Consider the following 21,876-nt stretch of genomic DNA (forward strand, 5'->3'; position numbering starts at 1 on the left):
CTGGCCTGAAGCAGAGTTGCCTCCTGGACTCTTCAAAGCTTTCTGGGCTTTCCACTTTCTTCTCTCCCTGCTTTCCTGTTCCTTCTCAGCACACTCATCAAGCTCCCAGGCCTTCAAAGGCATCCTGCTGGGCTCCTGCTGCTAACAACCTGTGGTGACAAAGAGCCTCCCAGGCTAATGGGGGCTGGGATGAGCAGATGCTTCCACCAGGGTCACCTCTTGCTGCTGCCTTAAGTGTCTCTATCCTCATCCTGAGATTTTCCATTCCACCTCCTTCATGCTGTTCATTATTTTTGTCTCCCCCTGGTGTTTTCTCCTCTAATACTTTCAGGCTGCCAAATGCTGCTGATTAGGTGCAACCAGTTTAACTTTGTGGTGCTGGCTGCTTTCCTAACACAGAATCTTAGAATGGGTTGGGTTGGGAGGGACCTGCAAAGCTCATCCAGTCCAACCCCTCTGCACTCAGCAGAGACATCCTCCCCTACAGCAGGTTGCTCACAGCCCTGTCCAGCCTCAGGGAAGCTGTTTTGGTGATCTATAAATGCAAGGAGCAGGTCTGAGAAGGAAAATGTCAGTTCTGCTCAGACAGCAACCTGACTTCAGCTCTGCCCTGAGCCTGGGTGACATCTCCATGGCTCACAGCAGCTGTGCCTCCCAGGGCAGAGCCTGCAGCTTGCTGAATGTTTCCTCTGCTGGTTATTGACATTTGAAGGTTTGAAATCAGTGATTTAGAGGCTGAGATCATAGAATGGTCCAGGCCAGAAGGGACCTCCAAAGCTCATCCAGACCAACCCTCTGCACTCAGCAGGGACATCCCCAATTGGATCAGGCTGCCCAGGGCCTTGTTGAGCCTCACCTTGAATATCTCAAGGGATGGAGCCTCAACCACCTCCCTGGGCAACCTGTTCAGTGTTCCAGCAGCCTCCTGGTACAGAACTTGTTCCTCACATCCAATCTCAATCTGCTGTTAGGCCACACCTTGAGTACTGTGTCCAGTTCTGGGCCCCTCAACTCAAGAAGGACATTGAGACACTTGAATGTGTCCAGAGAAGGGCAACAAGGCTGGGGAGGGGTCTGGAGCACAGCCCTGTGAGGAGAGACTGAGGGAGCTGGGGGTGTTCAGCCTGGAGAAGAGGAGGCTCAGGGCAGACCTCATTGCTGTCTACAGCTCCCTGAAGGGAGTCTGTAGCCAGGTGGGGGTTGGGCTCTGCTCCCAGGCAAGCAGGGACAGGAGGAGAGGACACAGTCTCAAGCTGTGCCAGGGGAGGTTTGGGCTGGATGTGAGCAAGAAATTCTTCCCAGACAGAGAGATTGGCCCTTGGGGTGTGCTGCCCAGGGAGGTGCTGGAGTCACCATCCCTGGAAGTGTTCACAACCATCCTGGATGAGGCCCTCAGCGCCATGGATGAGTTGATCAGATGGTGCTGGGTTGGACTGGATGATCTTCAAGGTCTTTTCCAACCTGGTGAGTTCTGTGATTCTGTAACCAGAGACCCTCAGGGCTGTGGACAGGGACTTAAGGAATTGATGCCTGCATGCCAGGTGTTGCTACCATGATACAGGGAAATAACAGAGAATGACAGGATGCTAGGACACACAAGGGACCTCTAGAGATCAAGTCCAAGCCCCCTGCCAGAGCAGGGTCACCCAGGGCAGGTCACACTGTCCAGGTGCCCTCTCAGCCTTCTCTTCCCCAGACCAAACAGCCCCAGGGCTCTCAGCCTCTCCTCAAAGGAGCAATGTTCCAGCCTGGTTCCTCTGTGCTCCACAACATCTGCTTGCAGACACCTCCCTGGGCATACAGCTCAGCCCCTTTGGGTTCCTCTGCCCGTGAAGGCAGCCATGTCCCACTGCCAGTGGTGAACTCACATCCAGTTCAATCCCAGACAGATTCACAGTGACACATCAACCAACCAGCTCCTGACAGCCTGCAGAAATTAAAGGCAGGGAAGAATCAGGTCACTTCTTGCCCAAGAAGTTGTCTCACAGCTTTTATTTCCCTTCTGTTGGACAATTTCACCTCAGACTTTCTCTGAAGGATGAATTAATTCATTACCAAACCCTCAGGGTAAAACATCCTTGCTGACAAATGGCTGAAGGTTATAAAGGGTTGGAAAAGACCTCTGAGATCACCCAGTCCAACTTTCCACCCAGCACCTCCATGATCATGACACCACAGGAGCTGCTCTGCTCTGGAGACAGCCTGAGAGAGTTGGGGTTGTGCAGTCTGGAGAAGAGAAGGCTCCCAGGAGACCTTCTTGTGGCCTTCCAGGGTCTGAAGGGGACTACAGGAAAGCTGGGGAGGGACTTTTTAGGGTTTCAGGGAGTGATAGGACTGGGGGGGATGGAGCAAAACTAGAAGTGGGGAGATTCAGATTGGATGTTAGGAAGAAGTTCTTCCCCATGAGGGTGGTGAGAGACTGGCAGAGGTTGCCCAGGGGGGTGGTGGAAGCCTCATGCCTGGAGGTTTTTGCAGCCAGGCTGGAGGTGGCTGTGAGCAACCTGCTGTGGTGTGAGGTGTCCCTGCCCATGGCAGGGGGGTTGGAGCTGGCTGAGCCTTGAGGTCCCTCCCAACCCTGACAGTTCTGTGATACTATGTCCCAAGTGCCATGGCCACAGGTTTCTGGAACACCTCCAGGGATGGGGACTCCACCACCTCCCTGGGCAGCCTCTCCCAACCCCTGACCACTCTTGCAGCAAAGACATTTTTCCTCCTCTCCATCCTAACCCTCCCCTGGCACAATTTCAGGACATTTCCTCTCCTCCTATCACCTGATGCTAGGGAACAGAGCCCAACCCCCACCTCACTGCTGCCTCCTCCCAGGGAGCTGTAGAGAGCAATGAGGTCTCCCCTCAGCCTCCTCTTCTCCACACTAAACACCCCCAGCTCCCTCAGCTGCTCCTCCCCAGCCCTCTTCTCCAGACCCTTCCCCAGTTTTGTTGCCTTTCTCTGGACCTGCTCCAGCCCTCAATGTCCTTCTGGGAGTGAAGAGCCCAAAATTGAACCCAGTACTCCAGGTGCAGCCTCAGCAGTGCCCTGTCCAGGGGGACAATCCCTGCCCTGCTGCCCACACCACTGCTGCTCCAGGCCTGGTTGCTGGTGGCCTTCCTGGCCAGCTGGGCACTGCTGTGGTCATGGCCAGCTGAGAGTTCCCAGCACTGTCCTCAGCCTGCACCAACACCCCAGGACCTGTCTGGAAATCCATTAACTGCTGTTTGCTCCATCAATGAAGCATCTCAGTGCTGGGAAGCATCAAGCAATGAACCACCACCTCCCTGCTGACAGAGCCCCTGCCAGCTGCTCTGCACAAAGGACCAAACCCTCTCAGCACAACTGCAGCTTTTCATCTCCAGGCAGCCTTTTCTTTCCTCCAAGCTTATCTGCAGTGCCAAGCTCCTCAGCCTTGGTGCTTCACCAAAGGCCCTGGAGTCCTTTCATAGACTGCATTACAAAAAACCACCCAGCCCCTAGAAAAGGCAAACTTGAATGGAGCAGCTCAGAGGTGGGCAGCCCAACCTGGCTCTGAAGATAAGAAGCAGCTGCCAGAAGGAAAGAGAAGCAAAGAGTTATGGATGTGGTGGCCTCACTCAATTGCATTTGGACATGCACTGGAGAGGCAGAGTGAGGGTGAACAGGGAGCTCTGCCAGCAGGGCTGCAGCCCTCAGGGGCCTGCAGTCCAGCCCAGGTTGGCCATGGGTGGCACAGCAAGCAGAGAGGGCAGCTCTGAGCAGGGTTGATTTGTAGCTTTAAAGTCAGGTCCCCCCCTCAGAATCAGAGAATCACAAAATGCTGGAGCCTGGAAGGGACCTTCCAAGGTCATCTGGTCCAACCCCCTGCAGTCAGCAGGCACATTAGCAGCTAGAGCAGGTTGCTCAGAATCCAAAGAGCCTGACCTGGAATGGTTCCAGGGATGAGGCTTCCACCTCCTGTCTGGGCAGCTTGGGCCAGGCTCTCCCCAGCCTCAGCACAAACAATTCCTTCCTTCTCTCCAGGCTGTTTCAGTTGAAACCCTCCCCTCTGGTCCTGGCACAAGAGGCCCTGCTCAGAAGTCTGTCCTCAGCTTTCTGATTCATAGCATCACAGAATGGGTTGGGTTGGAAGGGACCTTCAAGGTCAACTAAGTCCAAGCCCCTGCCATGGGCAGGGACACCTCCCACCAGCCCAGCTTGCTCAAGGCCTCATCCAGCCTGGCCTTCAGCACCTCCAGGGAGGAGGCAGCCACAGCCTCCCTGAGCAGCTTGGCCCCTTGAAGTAGAGAGGCCACCAGAAGGTCTCCCCAGAGCCTCCTTATCTCCATGCTGAACAATCCCAACTCTTTCAGCCTTTTCCCATCCTTGACTGCCTCTCCTTACCTTCAGACATGGCAGGAGCTCCATCACCACTCCTGAAGGCTAACACTATGGTGAGACACAACCTCCTGCCATCACACCACGACTCACTGATCAGAGATCCCTGCTGGCCCCACACTCTGCAGGCTCTTCCTGGAGGACCACAGGCTCATGCCACGACCTTGCAACACCCGGAGGACAGGCACTGAAGAAACACCTTCAAATGGGAGCTCATTTCACAGGCTCACAGGATGGTAGGGGTTGGTAGGGACCTCTGGAGAACTTCCAGTCCAACCCCTCTGCCAGAGCAGGAGCAGAGAATCCAGCACAGGTCACACAGGAACACATCCAGACAGGCCTGGAAAGGCTCCAGAGAAGGAGACTTCACAACCTCTCTGGGCAGTGCTGCAGTTTATATCCTTGTCCTATCCCAGGGCACAGTGAGCAGAGGCTGTACCTGTCCCTTCCTTCCTGACCCCCAGCCCTCAGATGTTGACAGACATTGATCAGATCCCTCTCAGCCTTCTCCTCTCCAGACTGCACAGCCCCAGGGCTCTCAGCCTCTCCTCCCCAGGCACTGCTCCAGGCCCTTCAGCAGCCTTGGAGCTTTCCCTTGGCCTCTCTCCAGCACATCCCTGTGCCTCCTGAACTGGGGAGCCCAGAACTGGATGCAATATTCCAGGTGGGGCCTCACTACATCTTCTACCCTCCTGTGTCAAACAAAGCAAACCAAAACCTCTGTGTGCTGGGAAGAAGCTGCTCAGCAGAAGATGACTTCCCTAGCAGCTGCTGGCACACAGGAGGCAGTGCTTTGGCTTTGTTGGGAGTCCTACTTTCTTGTTGGACTTCAACAGAACACTGCAGCTCATAAAGCTGACTTAGATCCTCCAAGGCCATCAGCAGAGCAGCTGCCTGCAGGCAAGCCTCAACAGGTCCTGCCTTGTTAAAAGGAAGAGTTGACAAAGTCACCATTACTGCCTAACCTTCAAATGGCACCAAAGTCCCAGACTCACAAATGCATCAGGCTGGGGGGACCCCCAAGGTCACCTTCTCCAACCCCCTGCAGCCAGCAGGAACATCTTTAACTACAGCAGGTTGCTCAGTTTGGCCTTGAATGTCTCCAGGGCTGGGGCCTCCACCACACCTCTGGGCAGCCTGTTCCAGTGTCTCACCACACTCCTGGGGGGAAGGCCAAACACAATGCCTGGGGGCAAAGCCCAGAGCAACACATGGGGCAAGAGCCAGCACATGGGGCAGAGGGCAACACAAGGCATGGGGCAAGAGCCAGCACATGGGGCAGAGGGCAACACAAGGCATGGGCACAAGGCCCACCACAAGTCATGGAGACAAAGCCATCAAGGGAAGTGCCCAGTGAAGCAGCACACTGTGAACAAAGCTGTCAACAACCATTCAATCAGAGAACTGTTTGGCTTGCAGAAGCCCTCTAAGACCATCCAGTCACCCACTCAACACCACCATAGGCATTTGTTGCTCTCTGGACCTGCCCCAGCCTCTCAATGTCTTTATTGCAGTGAGAAGCCCAAAACTGAACCCAGGACTCAAAGTGTGGCCTCCCCAGTGCCCAGTCCAGGGGGACAGTCCCTGCCCTGCTCCTCCTGCCCACACCATTGCTGCTCCAGGCCAGGCTGCTGGCTGTGCATGCACACTGCTGGCTCATCTTCAGCTGGTTGTCTGACCACAGCAACTTTCTGCGAGATGAAACAGTGCTGGAGTTTAAGGAATGGTGCAGGAAGCCTTTGTACCACATGGACTCAGTGCCACACAGTTCTGCTTGGGAGAATATTGCCACCCCCAGAAGTCACAACAACAGCTGAAGGCTCTCAGACAACAAAGTGCAAGCCACTTTCCAGGCATGGCAAAGAAGGGAAAGTCAATCATTTGCCAGCTCCATCCATATCAGCTTCAGCTCCAGGAATTTAAACACATCAAAGCTGAAAGGATCTCCACCAGTGCTGAGGGTACATCTGGAAGCATGGAAAACCAGCCCAAGAGCTGCACTTCTAGTGACAACAGCCATTAAATGATCACCACCATCACCACCATCATCATCACCACCATCATGTACAGACCTCTGCTAGTTTGTAGGGCAGGATCAGCTTCTCTCCCACTGTCACTGTCTTCCTGGTAACCAGGGCCTCAAAGAGCATCTCTTCCTTCACCTGAAACAGAAACCCTGCTGTTAGTCAACATTCTAGGAATGGCTTTTGGAGAATATTGGTTCTGTGCTTAGCTGCCAGTCTGGAAATGTCAAAAGTAGAGAATTGAAAATGTAAGAATTCAATTACAAAACAAAATTCCAGGTAAGAAAACTCTTCTGGCAACCCTTGGCAGGTGGATGGACAATGCAGCTGTGGGGAGGAGACAACTCAGCACAGAGAACCAGCATGGGAAGCAGACATCAGGGCATTACAGGGAACCTGATCTGCCACAGCCAGATAGAGAATCAGAGAATTGTTTGGGTTGGAAAAGGTCTCTAAGGTCATCCAGTCCAACCAGCAGCTCAGCACCACCATGGCCATCAAACCATGGCCCCAAGTGCCATGGCCACAGGTTTCTGGAACACCTCCAGGGATGGGGACTCCACCACCTCCCTGGGCAGCCTGTGCCAATCCCTCACCACTTTTGCAGCAAAGAAATTTTTCCTCATCTCCAACCTAACCCTCCCCTGGCACAACTTCAGGACATTTCCTCTCCTCCTATCATCTGAGACCAGGCAGCAGAGCCCAACCCCCACATGGCTCCAGCCTCCTCTCAGGGAGCTGTAGAGAGCAATGAGGTCTCCCTCAGCCTCCTCTTCTCCACACCAAACACCCCCAGCTCCCTCAGATGCTCCTCCCCAGCCCTCTTCTCCAGATCCTTCCCCTTCCTTCCTCTTCCCTGGACCTGCTCCAGCTCCTCAATGTCCTTCTTGCAGTCAGGGCCCCAAAACTGAACCAGCACTCAAGCTGTGGCCTCCCCAGTGGCAATTTCAGCTCTGCAGGCAAAATGTGGAAACTTCTCCAGCAGGCTGCAGCTGTGCAGAGCCTGCAATAAAAGTGAGTCCTGCACCATCCCTTGGCCCAGAGGCAAGAGGGATGCTGTGAGCCCACACCAAGGCAGAGGCTACCAGATGGTTACTGACCAAAGCAGTCCAAATGCAGCATTCCTCAGCAACCAAACACTCCCAAGGTCTACATTTGCCAGCAAACACAGGGGTCTGCAGAGGTCTGAACAGCTCCTTGTGCCATCCCCCACCAGCCCCTGAGCTGATGTTCTTCATAGAATGGCTCAGGTTGGAAGGGACCTCAGAAGTCATCTCCTCCAACCCCTTGCCATGGGCAGGGACACTTCCAACCAGCCCAGGTTGCTCAAGATCCTCATCCAGCCTGGCCTTGAACAGGGAGGAGACAGCCTGTCCCAGAGTCTCACCAGCCTCAGACTAAAGAACCTCTTCCTCAGCTCCAGTCTCACCCTGCTCTGCCTCAGCTTCAAACCATTCCCCCTTGGCCTGTCTCCAGACACCCTCATGAGAAGTCCCTCTGCAGCCTTCCTGTAGGATCCCTTCAGCTATTGGAAGACAGCTCTAAGGTCCCCCAGAGTCTTCTCCTCTCCAGGCTGAACACCCCCAGCTCCCTCACAGTAGAGCTGCTCCAGCCCTTGGGTCATCCTTGTGGCCTCCTCTGGACTGGCTTCAACAGTTCCATGTCCTTACACTGGGGACACCTGAACTGGGCACAGCACTGGAGGTGGGGTCTGACAAGAGCAGAGTTCTTTCTGGTTTCCTTCTCCCTCTCCTCTCCTGATGGATGAGCCCTGCAGATGGGCCTCCTCCACCTCCAGAGCTGTTGGAGGGGTGGCATTGAACCATTCTGCTGTGCCCAAGCAGCCTTGGCAAGGAGGTGAACATAATCCCTGCCTCTCCCCAGGGCCCTGCCTGCAATTCGCATCCACTGAAGCTTGCTCTTGATTGCTTCATCACTTCTGAGAGCCAACTCCCTGGGCAGAGCCAAAGACTCCTAATTTTCATTTAAGGTCACAGCTTGGAGGTAGCTGAGTCCTGATGCCAAGGAGGGGGCAGGAAGAGCTTTCTAAGGACACCCTCGGCCCATGCCAAGGATACCTGGTGCAAGGAGGTCCCTGCAGCCTTCCCATCACATACATCTCATGCTTTTTCCCTCCAGCAAGCAGGACACACTAAAACAGAGACAAAAGTCATCAGAGCAGAGCAGCACAGGGGAGAGCCCAGCTTGCTTCTTCATGCTGCACCCTGGGAGCTGCAGGTCTGAGCTCTGCAGGGGGAGTTTTTCTCTCCGCTGCTCTAGCACAGGCTTTGCTTTTCCCTCTAGGGAAAGCATCCACGGCCCACAGGAGCTTAGATCTTAATTACAGGGACAAAATACAGCTGTAGGAAGCCACATGCAAGTGAGATGGATGCTGAGAGGGCTGGGTGAGCAGAGCTGTAAAAGGCAGTGAAGGGTGACCAGCAGCACTGCCACGGCTCGCAGCCTCCGCGGGGAGCCGCCGGCCAGCAGGCTCCAGCGAGGGCTGGGCTGAGGCCAAGGCAGGCAGGGATTGCTTCTCCAGCAATGCTGGGCTTGTAATGTTGGAGCAGCTGAAGAAAGCTGAACCCTTTCCAACTGGAGAGCATGAAAACATCACTTTCAGTCTCTCCTCCCCTCTCTGAGAAAAGGATTGCAGCACTGAGGGTTTTGTTCAGGAGCTGCCTGGAATGGAGCACCTGAAAACCAACCCCAGAGTTCTACCAGCTCCCAGCTCAGCTGGGCTGAACCTCTTCCTCAGACTTGCTTTCAAACAACCAGAAAGCTGTCTGGGAGCTTTGCATTTGATGAAGGTGAAGATGTCCCTGTTGATTGCAGGGGGGTTGCACTAGGTGATCTTTGGAGGTCCCCTCCAATCCAAAGCATTCCATCACCTTCTGAGCCCCAAACCTTTGTCTGGAAAATGGATCCAGAAGGGAAAGCTGGAAGCAAGCACTAGCTGCCTGGAAATCCTCACCTCCCTCTGCTCCCCAATTCCTTTCCAAGATCTTCACCACGTGAGGAGCACAACATCTGTGGAATCTCTCTGGGAAGCTGAAGACCATTTCTGAGTAGAAGCAAGGACATAAATCTCCCCTGGAGGCTGACATGAACTCCAGAAGCTAACAGCAGCAAGGCAGGAAGATCTGGCACAACTAATTTAGGAGGCTTCATAACTCACATTTACCTTGACCTGCACTGAGGCTGCTTCCCTGAGCCTGAAAACTGAAGAGAAAACCACTCCAGGGAGCAAAGACACAGCAAGAGGCTGCCCAGAGAGGTGGGAGATGCCTCATCTCTGGAACCAGTCCAGCTCAGGCAGTTTGGGGCTCTGAGAAACCTGCTTTGAATCACAGATTGTTGGAAGGGACCTTCAAGACCATTCAGTTCCAACCCCCACCATGGGCTGGGACACCTCCCACCAGCCCAGCGTGCCCAAGGCCTCATCCAACCTGGCCTTCAACCCCTCCAGGGAGGCAGCATTTTCCCTGGGCAGTTGAAGGTGTCCCTGCTGACTGCAGTGGGGTTGGACACAGATGGCCTTTAGAGGTCCCTTCTGACCCAGCCCAGTCTGTGATTCTGATTTGTCTTAGAGAATGATTTCTGGTGGAAAAGCCTTTGGAGATCATCCAGTCCAACCAGCAACCCAACCCCACCATGGCCATCAAACCATCTCCCCAGGTGCCATGGCCACAGGTTCCTTGAACACCTCTGGGGATGAGGATTCCACCACCTCCCTGGGCAGCCTGTGCCAATCCCTGAGCACTCTACAGCAAAGAAATTTTTCCTCATCTCCAATTTGGTGCAATTTGAGGCCATTTCCTCTCCTTCTATCATTTGATACTAGGTAGAAGAGCCCAACCCCCACCTCACTGCAGCCTCCTCCCAGGGAGCTGTAGAGAGCAATGAGGTCTCCCTCAGCCTCCTCTTCTCCACACCAAACCCCCTCAGCTCCCTCAGCTGCTCCTGCCCAGCCCTCTTCTCCAGACCCTTCCCCAGCTCTGTTGCCCTTCAGTGACTCTTCCTGACTCAATTCTCCATCCATGGAAATAATTCCAGTGTCAGTAAAGGTTCCTAATGTCCCAGTGTTGCTGCTCTTCTAATGGAAAAAGCAGAACAGGCCCTCTGAAAGTCAACTGACCCCAGATCCTCTCTCACAGATTGCTTTTGATCCCAGGCCCACAAATCAACCTTTCTAGGTTCTTTTTTCCCCAGAAACACACCATTTCCCCCCAGGGCTCTCCAGCTGCTGCAGAGGAGCTGTGATACCTGCAGCAGAGGGCTCCATGCCTGCTGGATCCATCAGGCAGCTCCAAGGAGGCTGTTCTGGTGCCACACTTCAACCAAGCTGAAACAAAGGCTGGGACTAACCTGCCAGGAAGCCTCCCCTGGTCCAGGGCCTGAGTCCTTCCTCCCCAGTAAAACAAATGGCACCAGGGGCCTGCTGTAAATGAAACCTGCAGAGTCTGCCCAAAAGCCTCTCCTGCACTTTGCTCCCCCAACAGATGCTGAGCTGAATGGACCCCTGAAGGTCACCCAGTCCAACCCCCTTGTGCTGGGGCACACCCATCCTGGATGGGGCTGAGAAGAACCCAGCCCCAGGTGGACAAAAGAAATTTAATCTGGGGAGGGCTTGGCCCCTCCCCTGCTGGGAGAAGGTGGTCCCCTGACTCAGAGGTGGTCTATTCCACTTCCCATTCCTGTCCAGCAAGCCTATAAAAAGGGCAGATATCTTGCTGCTCTCCCCTTTTTCCTGCCTCGTCTGCTCGAGAAGACTTCCTGCTGCTGTTGCTGTCACTGTCTCCTGCACTGGACCACGTGGCTGGGGCCCTTTCTCTCTGTCAACTGAATCCACCGACATCCAGGGGAACACAAGGCCATCCAGGCTTGGCTTTGTATACTTTTTCCCCACTTACCCTCATCCCTCACCTCTGTGAACCCCCCCCTGTTACTGATATATATATATATGTATGTAAAAAATTATTTTTTTCCTTTCCCTTTTGTGAGAACAGAAAAAAAATTTACTCCTCCTACTTCCAAACCGACTTCAGAATATTTCTTTCACAAGTTTTTTTTTTTTTTTTCTTCTTCTCTCTCTCTCCACCCTGACGAGAAAAAAGGGAGAAGGGCTGGGGGAGGAATTTGTATCTATTATCATTTGAGCTCCTAAATTCAGAGCTCAAACCACCACACCCCTGCACTCAGCAGGGACATCCTCCACCAGAGCAGGTTGCTCACAGCCCTGTCCAGCCTCACCTTGAGTATCTCCAGGGATGGAGCCTCAACCACCTCCCTGGGCAACCTGTTGCAGTGTTCCAGCAGCCTCCTGCTGCAGAACTTGTTCCTCACCTCCAATCTCAATCTGCTCTGCTCTCATTTCAAACCATTGCCCCTGGGCCTGTCCCTGCAGGCCTTTGGGAACAGTCCCTCTGCAGCCTTCTGGTAGCCCCCTTCAGGTACTGGCAGGCTGCTCTGAGGTCTCCCTGGAGCCTTCTCTTCTCTTCAACCACCTCCCTGGGCAACCTGTTGCAGTATTCCACTACTGAACCCAGCACACAAGAAGTGGCCTGCTCCAGCCCCTCAATGTCCTTGGAGTCAGGAGCCCAGAACTGAACCCAGCACTCAAGCTGTGGCCTCAGCAGTGCCCTGTCCAGGGGGACAATCCCTGCCCTGCTCCTGCTGCCCACACCACTGCTGCTCCAGGCCAGGCTGCTGGTTGCCTTCTTGGCCAGCTGGGCACACCCTGGCTGTTGACCAACACCCCCAGGTCCTTTTTCACCAAGCAGTTTCCAGCCACTCTGCCCCAAGCCTGAAGCATTCATGGGGCTGCTGTGACCCAAGTGCAGCACCTGGCACTTGACCCTCTTGAACCTCACCCCAGACCTCGACTCACCAATCCAGCCCAGCCAGATTCCTCTGCAGAGTCTCCCCAGACTCCAGCAAACAACACAGCCACCCAACTTGGCACACTGAGGGTGCCTCAATCCCCTCCCCCAGATCATTGATGAAGCTGTTAAAGAGAACTGGCCCCAGAGTGAGCCCTGGGGACCACCACTGGTGAGCAGACACCACCTGGAGCTAATAACTCCCTTCCCCACTGCTCCCTGGGCTCAGCCATCAGCCAGTTTCTCACCCAGGGAAGAGTGCACCCAGCCAAGCCTGTGCACCTCCCCCCCTCCTTTGGAGGGAGCAGACACCCTAAGCTTTGTTGTAAATGCTTCATCTTAGGCAGGCTGTTGGTTCCCCTCCTGCCCAAGAAGGCTACCACCCCACCAGAGTCCCTCTTCTGACAGCCAGCTCAGCTCCTGCTGCTCACAGCCCTTCCACAAAGACCAGCTGGATTTTTTTTCTCCTTGGCGGAACAATTCCAGCAAGTCACTTAAGAAACAAAAAGGAGGAACTCCAAACCCCACCCCACTTCCCCAAGCAAGTATCAGATCTCAACAGGGCTGGTTCCTTCCAGCATTTTGCTCCACTCAAGGCCAACTGTCCTGCCCAAGCACCCAGGGGCTGCAGGCAAAGCACTGCAACTGTTTGTCAGCTCCCAGGATTTTGATTCCAAGAGGAGTTTTCAGTCTCAGTGAGAACAGCCAAGACTAATGACTTCTTTCAAGCCAATTCATATTTTCAGCAACAGTGGCATGAAAAGCAAAACTGTCTGCTGCTCGGGGACCACAACAAAAGGGTAATGAAAATGATTACCCAGGAGGGACAGTGGCAAATGTTTCAGCCAATGGCTCTGGTTTCTGGCTGGGAAGAAGTCATCAGCTTCATTTGGAGAGTTTTAAGAAGCTAACAAATGAGTCATAGAATTGTTTGGGTTGGAAAAGGCCTCTGAGCTCATCCAGGCCAACCAGCAACCCAACTCCACCATGGCCACCAAACCATGGCCCCAAGTCCCATGGCCAAAGGTTTCTGGAACACCTCCAGGGGTGGAGAGTCCACCACCTCCCTGGGGAAGCTCTTCCAGTATCTGATAGAATCATAGAATTGTTTGGGCTGGAAAAGCCCTCAGATCATCCAGTCCAACCATCAGCCCAAGCCACCATGGCCACCAAACCATGTCCCCGTGTGCCATGGCCACAACTTTCTTGAACACCTCCAGGGATGGGGACTCCACCACCTCCCTGGGCAGCCTGTCCCAATTCCTGACTACTCTTACAGCAAAGAATTTGGCCTCATCTCCAGTCTAAACCAATCTGAAGTGCAATGGCTAATCTCTGTAATGATCTTCCATCTGTTTGAACCCTTTCATCCTCCCTTAGGGGCAAACCTGAATAACCACTCCGAGATCCACAAAATCCCAGAATGGGTTGGCTTGGAAGGGACCTGCAAGATCATCCAGTTCCAACATGGCAGGGACACCTCCCACCAGACCAGGTTGCTCCAGGCCTCATCCAACCTGGCTTTGAACCCCTCCATGTAGAGGGCATCCATGACCTCCCTGGGCAGCCTGTTCCAGTGTCTCCCCACCCTCACCTGATGCTAGGGAGCAGAGCCAAACCCCCACCTGGCTCCAGCCTCCTCTCAGGGAGCTGTAGAGAGCAATGAGGTCTCCCTCAGCCTCCTCTTCTCCACACCAAACACCCCCAGCTCCCTCAGATGCTCCTCCCCAGCCCTCTTCTCCAGATCCTTCCCCTTCCTTCCTCTTCCCTGGACCTGCTCCAGCTCCTCAATGTCCTTCTTGCAGTCAGGGCCCCAAAACTGAACCAGCACTCAAGCTGTGGCCTCCCCAGTGGCAATTTCAGCTCTGCAGGCAAAATGTGGAAACTTCTCCAGCAGGCTGCAGCTGTGCAGAGCCTGCAATAAAAGTGAGTCCTGCACCATCCCTTGGCCCAGAGGCAAGAGGGATGCTGTGAGCCCACACCAAGGCAGAGGCTACCAGATGGTTACTGACCAAAGCAGTCCAAATGCAGCATTCCTCAGCAACCAAACACTCCCAAGGTCTACATTTGCCAGCAAACACAGGGGTCTGCAGAGGTCTGAACAGCTCCTTGTGCCATCCCCCACCAGCCCCTGAGCTGATGTTCTTCATAGAATGGCTCAGGTTGGAAGGGACCTCAGAGGTCATCCCCAGCTCTGTTGCCCTTCTCTGGACCTGCTCCAGCCCTCAATGTCCTTCTGGGAGCGAGGAACCAAAACTGACCCCAGCACTCCAGGTGTGGCCTCCCCAGTGCTGAGTCCAGGGGGACAATCCCTGCCCTGCTCCTGCTGACCACACCACTGCTGCTCCAGGCCAGGCTGCTGGTGTCCTTCTTGGCCAGCTGGGCACATGTTGGCTCCTCTTGAGAGCCAGGCACAGCCCCACAAGCCCAGCCCATGCCTCACAGGGCACAGATGTTGCAGGAGAGTTTTTTTGTAGCACAAAGTAAGGGCAGGGCCCTGAAGGCTGGAAGGTTTTCAGCTCTCCAAGCCCCTCTCTTCTTCCAAGCTCTTTTCACAAACAGTTGCTCCTTCAAGGCCTTGGCACTCTGGCTGTGGCCATTTGTCACAGGCTAAGATCAACAACCTCCTCCTCCCAGCTCGTGTTCTCCTTCTGTTTATTTCTGCAGACTCCAAGGCTGAGAGGCAAAAAGCCTCCAGCAACTCAGATCCCACATTTTACAGCAGCTTTCCCCTCCCTCCCTCCAAAGCATTCATGAAGTGTTATGGAAACCCCTGAGGTGCTCTTGAGGTGCTGAGATGGTCCTACAGAGACTTCAGGAAGGAAGGGGGTGAGCAGCAGGTGGACTCAAGAGGAACAGTCTCCTTCTGATGCTGCCTTAAAACCTTCCACCTTGTGCAGGGAGTGCAAAGGGCTGCAGCTAACAGCTGGGAGGACAACACCTCAGTGTCCTGTCGACTGACAAGTGGTCTGGGGTGGCTCAAGAAAAGTGAGGCAGCAGGAGAGCTTCTGGTCACCTACACCCACAGCTAGAGGGGCATTCTGCTCCTGAACATGAGGCAAGTGCAGGCCAAGCTGGCTGAGGGAAGTGAAGGCTTTTCAGAGGATCAGAGAACTGTTTCAGGTGGAAATGCCCTCTGAGATCATCCAGTCCAACCTTCAACCCAACCCCACCATGGCTGTCAAACCATGGTCCCAAGTGCCATGGCCACATGAATCTGGAACAGCTCCAGGGATGGGGACTCCACCACCTCCCTGGGCAGCCTGTGCCAGGGCCTGACCTCTGCACAAGAAAGCTAATGCCACAGCTTCAGAACCTGCCTGGCCTAAGGGAGCAGCTCTCCTAAGAGGTTCCTCAGGGCTTCTGCCCTGATTTGCAGACCCAGGAATGGCCCTGGGCCATATGGGCTGAGAGCTACAAACTCTTCTCAAACCACATTAGCACTGCAGTGACTCACAGAGGACAAACAAAGGACCTCAGACAGCTGACAGCACCACAGAAGAACACAGTACCTGGGACCAGGTCCATGAAGAGGCACTAAAGGGATGAGAAGCCTCCTCCAGCATCTCCAGCACAACCTTTGTGGGTGCTGGCAGGGTAACAACAGAGAGCAAAGCCCAGCCAGCGAGGCCAGCAGCTCACAGATTCCTAGATGCATAGAATGGGTTGGCTTGGAAGGGACCTCCAAAGATCATCCAGATCCAACCCCTGCCATGGGCAGGGACACCTCCCACCAGCCCAGCTTGCTAAAGGATTCATCCAGCCTGGCCTTCAACACCTCCAGGGAGGGGACATCCACAACTTCCCTGGGCAACCTGTTCCAGTCTCTCCCCACACTCACTGGAAAGAATTTCTTCCCCATCTCCACTCTCCATCTCCCCTCTCCCAGCTCAAAGCCATTGTCCCTCATCCTGGCACTCCCAGCCCTTGTCCAAAGTCCCTCCCCAGCTCTCCTGGAGCCCCTTCAGGTACTGGAAGGCTGCTCTGAGGTGTCCCTGGAGCCTTCTCTTCTCCAGGCTGAACAGCCCCAACTCTCCCAGCCTGGCCCCACAAGGGAGGTTCTGCAGTCCTCTGATCATCTTGGTGGCCTCTTCTGGAACCTCTCCAACAGCTGCAGGTCCTTCTTGTGCTGGGGACACCAGAACTGGAGGCAGTGCTGCAGGTGGGGTCTCATCATCACCTCCCTGGTCCTGCTGCTCTCCCTGCTTTTGATGCAGCCCAGCACAGGGTTGGCTTCTGAGCTCCATGTGACCACTGCCTGCTCCTGGTGGGGCTCTGCAGCCACCCCCTGGAGCAGAGGAGCGGGCTGAAGGTCTGATGATTGCTCAGGTCTCTTATCAAAACCTTGAAACTAGGAAATCAGAGAGCATCAGAGAATTCTGGTGAGGGAGCCAAGGATGGGTGATTGAAGAAGCTATATTGCTGACCACTGAGTTTGCTTTCCACATAGAACTTCACAATTTTCACCACAGGAAGAATACTTTTCACTCCATGAAACATGAAGCTGAGGAGCAAGGGAAGGCAATTCCCCTGGATTAAAGCTCTCCTGGCCAACACCAGCAGCCCATGCAGATGGCAAGCCTGAGAACTGCAGTGAAACTAGAAAGGAATTCTACTGCAGGTCAGAGGGGGCTTGGTAGGTGTGAGCATGGCAGGATGGTGCCCTGCAGGGTGAACCCCCAAAACATGCCCTAACCCAGAGAATCGGCTGAGCACCTCTGAGTGTGCACACCTGGACACCTCCCAGGCTCCAGATGGTGCAGGGCAATGTGCAGCAGGGGTGACACTGCTTGTGACACAGCTGGGAACTGTGTGTGCCCCTGGGCATGTTTGGACATCACAGAATCACAGAACTCACCAGGATGGAAAAGACCTCAGAGTTCATCCAGTCCAGCCTATCACCCAGCACCATCTGATCAACTCACCCATGGCACTCAGGGCCTCATCCAGGATGGTTGTGAACACTTCCAGGGATGGTGACTCCACCACCTCCCTGGGCAGCACATTCCAAGGGCCAGTCTCTCTGTCTGGGAAGAATTTCTTCCTAACATCAGCCCAAACCTCCCCTGGTGCAGCTTGAGGCTGTGTCCTCTCCTTCTGTCCCTGGGTGCTTGGGAGCAGAGCCCAACCCCCACCTGGCTACAACCTCCCTTCAGGTAGTTGTAGACAGCAATGAGGTCTGCCCTGAGCCTCCTCTTCTCCAGGCTGAACACCCCCAGCTCCCTCAGCCTCTCCTCACAGGGCTGTGCTCCAGACCCCTCCCCAGCCTTGTTGCCCTTCTCTGGACACCTTCCAGCATCTCAACATCTTTCTTAACCTGAGGGGCCCAGAACTGGACACAGGACTCCAGGTGTGCTCTAACCAGTGCTGAGCACAGGGCAGGATGACTTCCCTGCTCCTGCTGGCCACACTGTTCCTGACCCAGGCCAGGATGCCATTGACCTTCTTGGCCACCCGGGCACGCTGCTGGCTCCTGTTCAGCTGCAGTCAGCCAGGACCCCCAGGTCCCTCTCTGCCTGGCTGTTCTCCAGCCTGGCTGCCCCATCCTATAGGTTCAGCTATCAGGTTTCTCTGTTACCAAAGGGCATTAATTGTCTTGGGACAGTATTTAAAGCAGAGGAGAAGTCAAGCAACTTGCCTTGTGCTCACCCAGCAAGCAACAAGAGGCAAGTGCTGCCAGAGTAGCAGCTGAAGGGTCTGTCCTGACAGGCAACAAACTATGCCTGGGCCTTGCACCTGCATCAAGGCAGAAAGGGGAAAAGCTCCAAGAGAACTGAATCCTACCACAGAAAGGCTACAGCCCAGCAATGGAGCACACCAGAGAGAGAGAGAGAGAGAGAGAGGCCCCTAGCCCCCTCCAAGCTAAGGAAAAGCTCCAGACTGTGACCTGGGCATGAGAGGTGAGAGGTCCTTACCCTCACTGAGCCAAGGGCAAGCTCCAGGGCAGGAACTGGGCATGAGAGGAGAAAGGCCCCCAGCCCTCTCAACACTTTACACTGGTGAGAGCCTGGAATGGGTTGTCCAGGGAGGTGGTTGAGGCCCCATCCCTGGAGGTGTTTAAGGCCAGGCTGGATGAGGCTCTGGCCAGCCTGATGTAGTGTGAGGTGTCCCTGCCCATGGCAGGGGGGTTGGAGCCTTGTGGTCCCTTCCAGCCCTGACTGATTCTATGATTCTCTCTGAGCCAAGAGCAAGCTCCAGACCAGGAACTGGGCACAGGGAGAGGCCCCCAGCCCTCTCTGAGCCTGGGGCAAGCTCCAGAGCAGGAACTGGGCACAGGGAGAGGCCCCCAGCCCTCTCTGAGCCTGGGGCAAGCTCCAGAGCAGGAACTGGGCACAGGGAGAGGCCCCCAGCCCTCTCTGAGCCTGGGGCAAGCTCCAGAGCAGGAACTGGGCACAGGGAGAGGCCCCCAGCCCTCCCTGAGCCTGGGGCAAGCTCCAGAGCAGGAACTGGGCACAGGGAGAGGCCCCCAGCCCTCTCTGAGCCTGGGGCAAGCTCCAGAGCAGGAACTGGGCACAGGGCGAGGCCCCCAGCCCTCTCTGAGCCTGGGGCAAGCTCCAGAGCAGGAACTGGGCACAGGGAGAGGCCCCCAGCCCTCCCTGAGCCAAGAGCCACTTGAATCACAGTCACAGCCTGTGGGAAGGTACCAGAGAGAGAAACATGAATATCTCAAGGCCCAGATTTCCTGACAGGTGGACAGCCAAGGCTCACCTCCAGCAGGTCTGAGACAATGGGCAGCACCTCCGGGTTGCAGATGTCGATGGAGTCGTCCCTGTAAGGCTTCTTCTTGTAGCGGATGTTGCCCAGGTGCAGGATCGCCGACAGCAGGGAGAAAATCCTACAGCAAAGAGGAAAAGCCCTTGGCACCCACCTGGCTTGGACTGCACACAATCCATAGAGTGGGGTGGGTTGGAAAAGACCACAAAGATCATCCAGCTCCAACCCCCTGCCATGGGCAGGGACATCTCCCACCAACTCAGGCTGCTCAAGGTCTTGTCCAGCCTGGCCTTGAACACCTCCAGGCAGGAGGCAGCCACAGCTTCCCTGGGCAGCCTGTGACAACCCTCACTACCAAGAATTTCTTCTTCCTCTCCAGCCTTGCATCTCCCCTCTCCCAGATCAAAGCCATTGTCCCTCATCCTGGCACTCCCAGCCCTCATCAAAAGTCCCTCCCCAGCTCTCCTGGAGCTCCTTCAGGTACTGCAAGGCTGCTTTAAGGTCTCCCTGCAGCCTTCTCTTCCCCAGGCTGAGAAGAAGTCCTGTTCTGTTCAGATGATAAAAGACTGGAAGGGACCAGGCAGAAGAGTGGCTTTGTGGAGCTGGTGCCATGGTTTAGTAGTCATGAGTTCCTGGGTGACAGGTTGGACTCTGATGATCCTTGAGGTCTTTTCCAACATTATTGATTCTGTGATTCTGTGTCTGTAATGCTCCAGGTGCTAAACAGCCATGGGAGATGCTTTGGAGATTCAGAGATTCCCAGAATGGGTTGGCTTGGAAGGGACCTCAAAGCTCATTCAGCTCCAACCCCCCTGCCATGGGCAGGGACACCTCCCACCAGCCCAGGCTGCTCAAGGCCTCATCCAATGTAGCCTTGAACACCTCCAGGCACAAGGCAGCCACAGCCTCCCTGGGCAACCTGTGCCAGTGTCTCCCTACCCTCACTGCCTCTGGGCATGCTCCAGCCCCTCCATGACCTTCTTGGAGTGAGGAGCCCAAAAGTGAGCCCAGCCTCAGCACTGCTGAGTACTGGAGCACAACCTCCCTGCTCCTGCTGCCCACACCTCTGCTGCTCCAGACCGGGAAGCCACTCACAGCCCTGCTTTGCTTGGACACCACCTGCACCTTCCAAGCCAGCCCTTCCCCACCTCTAGGATCAGGATATTGAATCCTTGTGGACCACAGGGATGCAATTGTCAACATCTCTCCCCTGTCACTGCTTGAACAAAGGTCACAGCTGAACTTTGCCATGGAAGTCAAATCGAAAAGTAGAGAGAAACTGCAGACATCCTTCCTTGAGTCTGCTCTGCTGAGACCCCACCTCGAGTGCTGCCTCCAGTTCTGGTGTCCCCACCATAAGAAGGACCCAGAGCTATTGGAGTGAGTCCAGAGGAGGCCACAAGAATGATCCATGGCTGGAACAGCTCTGCTATGAGGACAGGCTGAGGGAGCTAGGGGTGTTCAGCATGGAGAGGAGAAGACCCCAAGAGCACTTTCCAGCTGCCTTCCAACAGCTGAAGGGATCCTGCAGGAAGGCTGCAGAGGGACTTCTCCTGAGGGTGTCCAGAGACAGGCCAAGGGGGAATGGTTTGAAGCTGAGGCAGAGCAGGGTTAGAGTGGAGCTGAGGAAGAAGTTCTTCAGTATGAGGCTGGTGAGACACTGGAACAGGTTGCCCAGGGAGATTGTGGATGCCTCTTGCCTGGAGGTGTTTGAGGCCGGGCTGGATGAGGACCTTGGGCACCCAAGTCCAGTTGAGAGGTGTCCCTTCCCATGGCAGGGGGTTGAAGTAGATGATCTCTGAGGTCCCTTCTAACCTGAGCCATTCTGTGATTCCTTGCTCTGCTGAGCTGCAGGTGGTGATTTACTCCTGTTGCAGCTCTACAACACCAAGCAGAATAAATTTGCTCACAGAGGGAAGACTGCACTGGATTTTGACAAGCAAAATTCACAAGGAGGAACACAAGACCCTGTGTGCCAAGAAAAATGATGGCTGGGATTGACTGTGACATCCAACCCAGCTCAGGCCTGATGCTTACTGATTGCTTCTCTCCATCAGCTGAACTCCCTCCCTCCCCCCAAACTGGCTTTAGAAAAACCTTGTGCTGAAACCTGGCTCTGGAAAGAGAAGGAAGCCTGCTGGGAATGTAACAGGAGTGAATCCATCAAGCTCATCTTGCTCCACTGCCCCACCATGGGCAGGAACATCCTCCACTAGAATCAGAGAATTATTTGGGTTGGAAAGGTCATCACGCAACAGATCCCATATGCAAACAGCTTATAACAATCCATGATGTGAGGTGGATCTCTGTATAGAGATATAGCCACATGGATATGGAAAAGGCCTCCAGGCTCCTCCAGGCCAACCAGCAACCCAACCCCACCATGGCCACCAAACCATGGCCCCAGGTGCCATGGCCACAGGGTTCTGGAACACCTCCAGGGATGGGGACTCCACCACCTCCCTGGGCAGCCTCTTCCAATCCCTCACACCACTCCTGCAGCAAAGAAATTCTTCCTCATCTCCAACCTAACCCTCCCCTAGCACAATTTCAGGACATTTCCTCTCTATTACCTGATGCTAAGGAGCAGAGCCCAACCCCCAGCTCCCTGCAACCTCCTCTCAGGGAGCTGTAGAGAGCAATGAGGTCTCCCTCAGCCTCCTCTTCTCCACACTAAACACCCCCAGCTCCCTCAGCTGCTCCTCCCCAGCCCTCTTCTCCAGACCCTTCCCCACCTTTGTTGCCCTTCTCTGGCCCTGCTCCATTCCCTCAATGTCCTTCTTGCATTGAGGGCCCCAAACTGAACCCAGCACTGGAGGTGTGGCCTCCCCAGAGCTGAGTCCAGAGGCACAATGGAACCAAACCAGTCACTGTTCCCTGCTTTTGTGCCTTGCTTGGGCTGTGGCAAA

At 54.9% G+C, this 21,876-nt stretch overlaps 1 protein-coding gene across 1 annotated transcript in view; it reads right to left on the bottom strand.

Moving 5' to 3' along the window:
- Nucleotides 1-21,876, bottom strand: part of MYO9A (myosin IXA) — a 189,488-nt gene that overhangs the window by 99,538 nt on the left and 68,074 nt on the right. Inside the window, exons 8-9 of the mRNA XM_054388264.1 lie at nt 18,962-19,088; nt 6,420-6,509 (exon numbers count right to left, since the gene is read on the bottom strand). Of these exons, the coding sequence (XP_054244239.1) occupies nt 6,420-6,509; nt 18,962-19,088 (217 nt within the window). The remainder of the gene's footprint in view (nt 1-6,419; nt 6,510-18,961; nt 19,089-21,876) is intronic.

The sequence above is a fragment of the Indicator indicator genome, chromosome 16 (assembly GCF_027791375.1).
Source record: "Indicator indicator isolate 239-I01 chromosome 16, UM_Iind_1.1, whole genome shotgun sequence".
In the NCBI taxonomy this organism is placed as follows: domain Eukaryota; kingdom Metazoa; phylum Chordata; class Aves; order Piciformes; family Indicatoridae; genus Indicator; species Indicator indicator.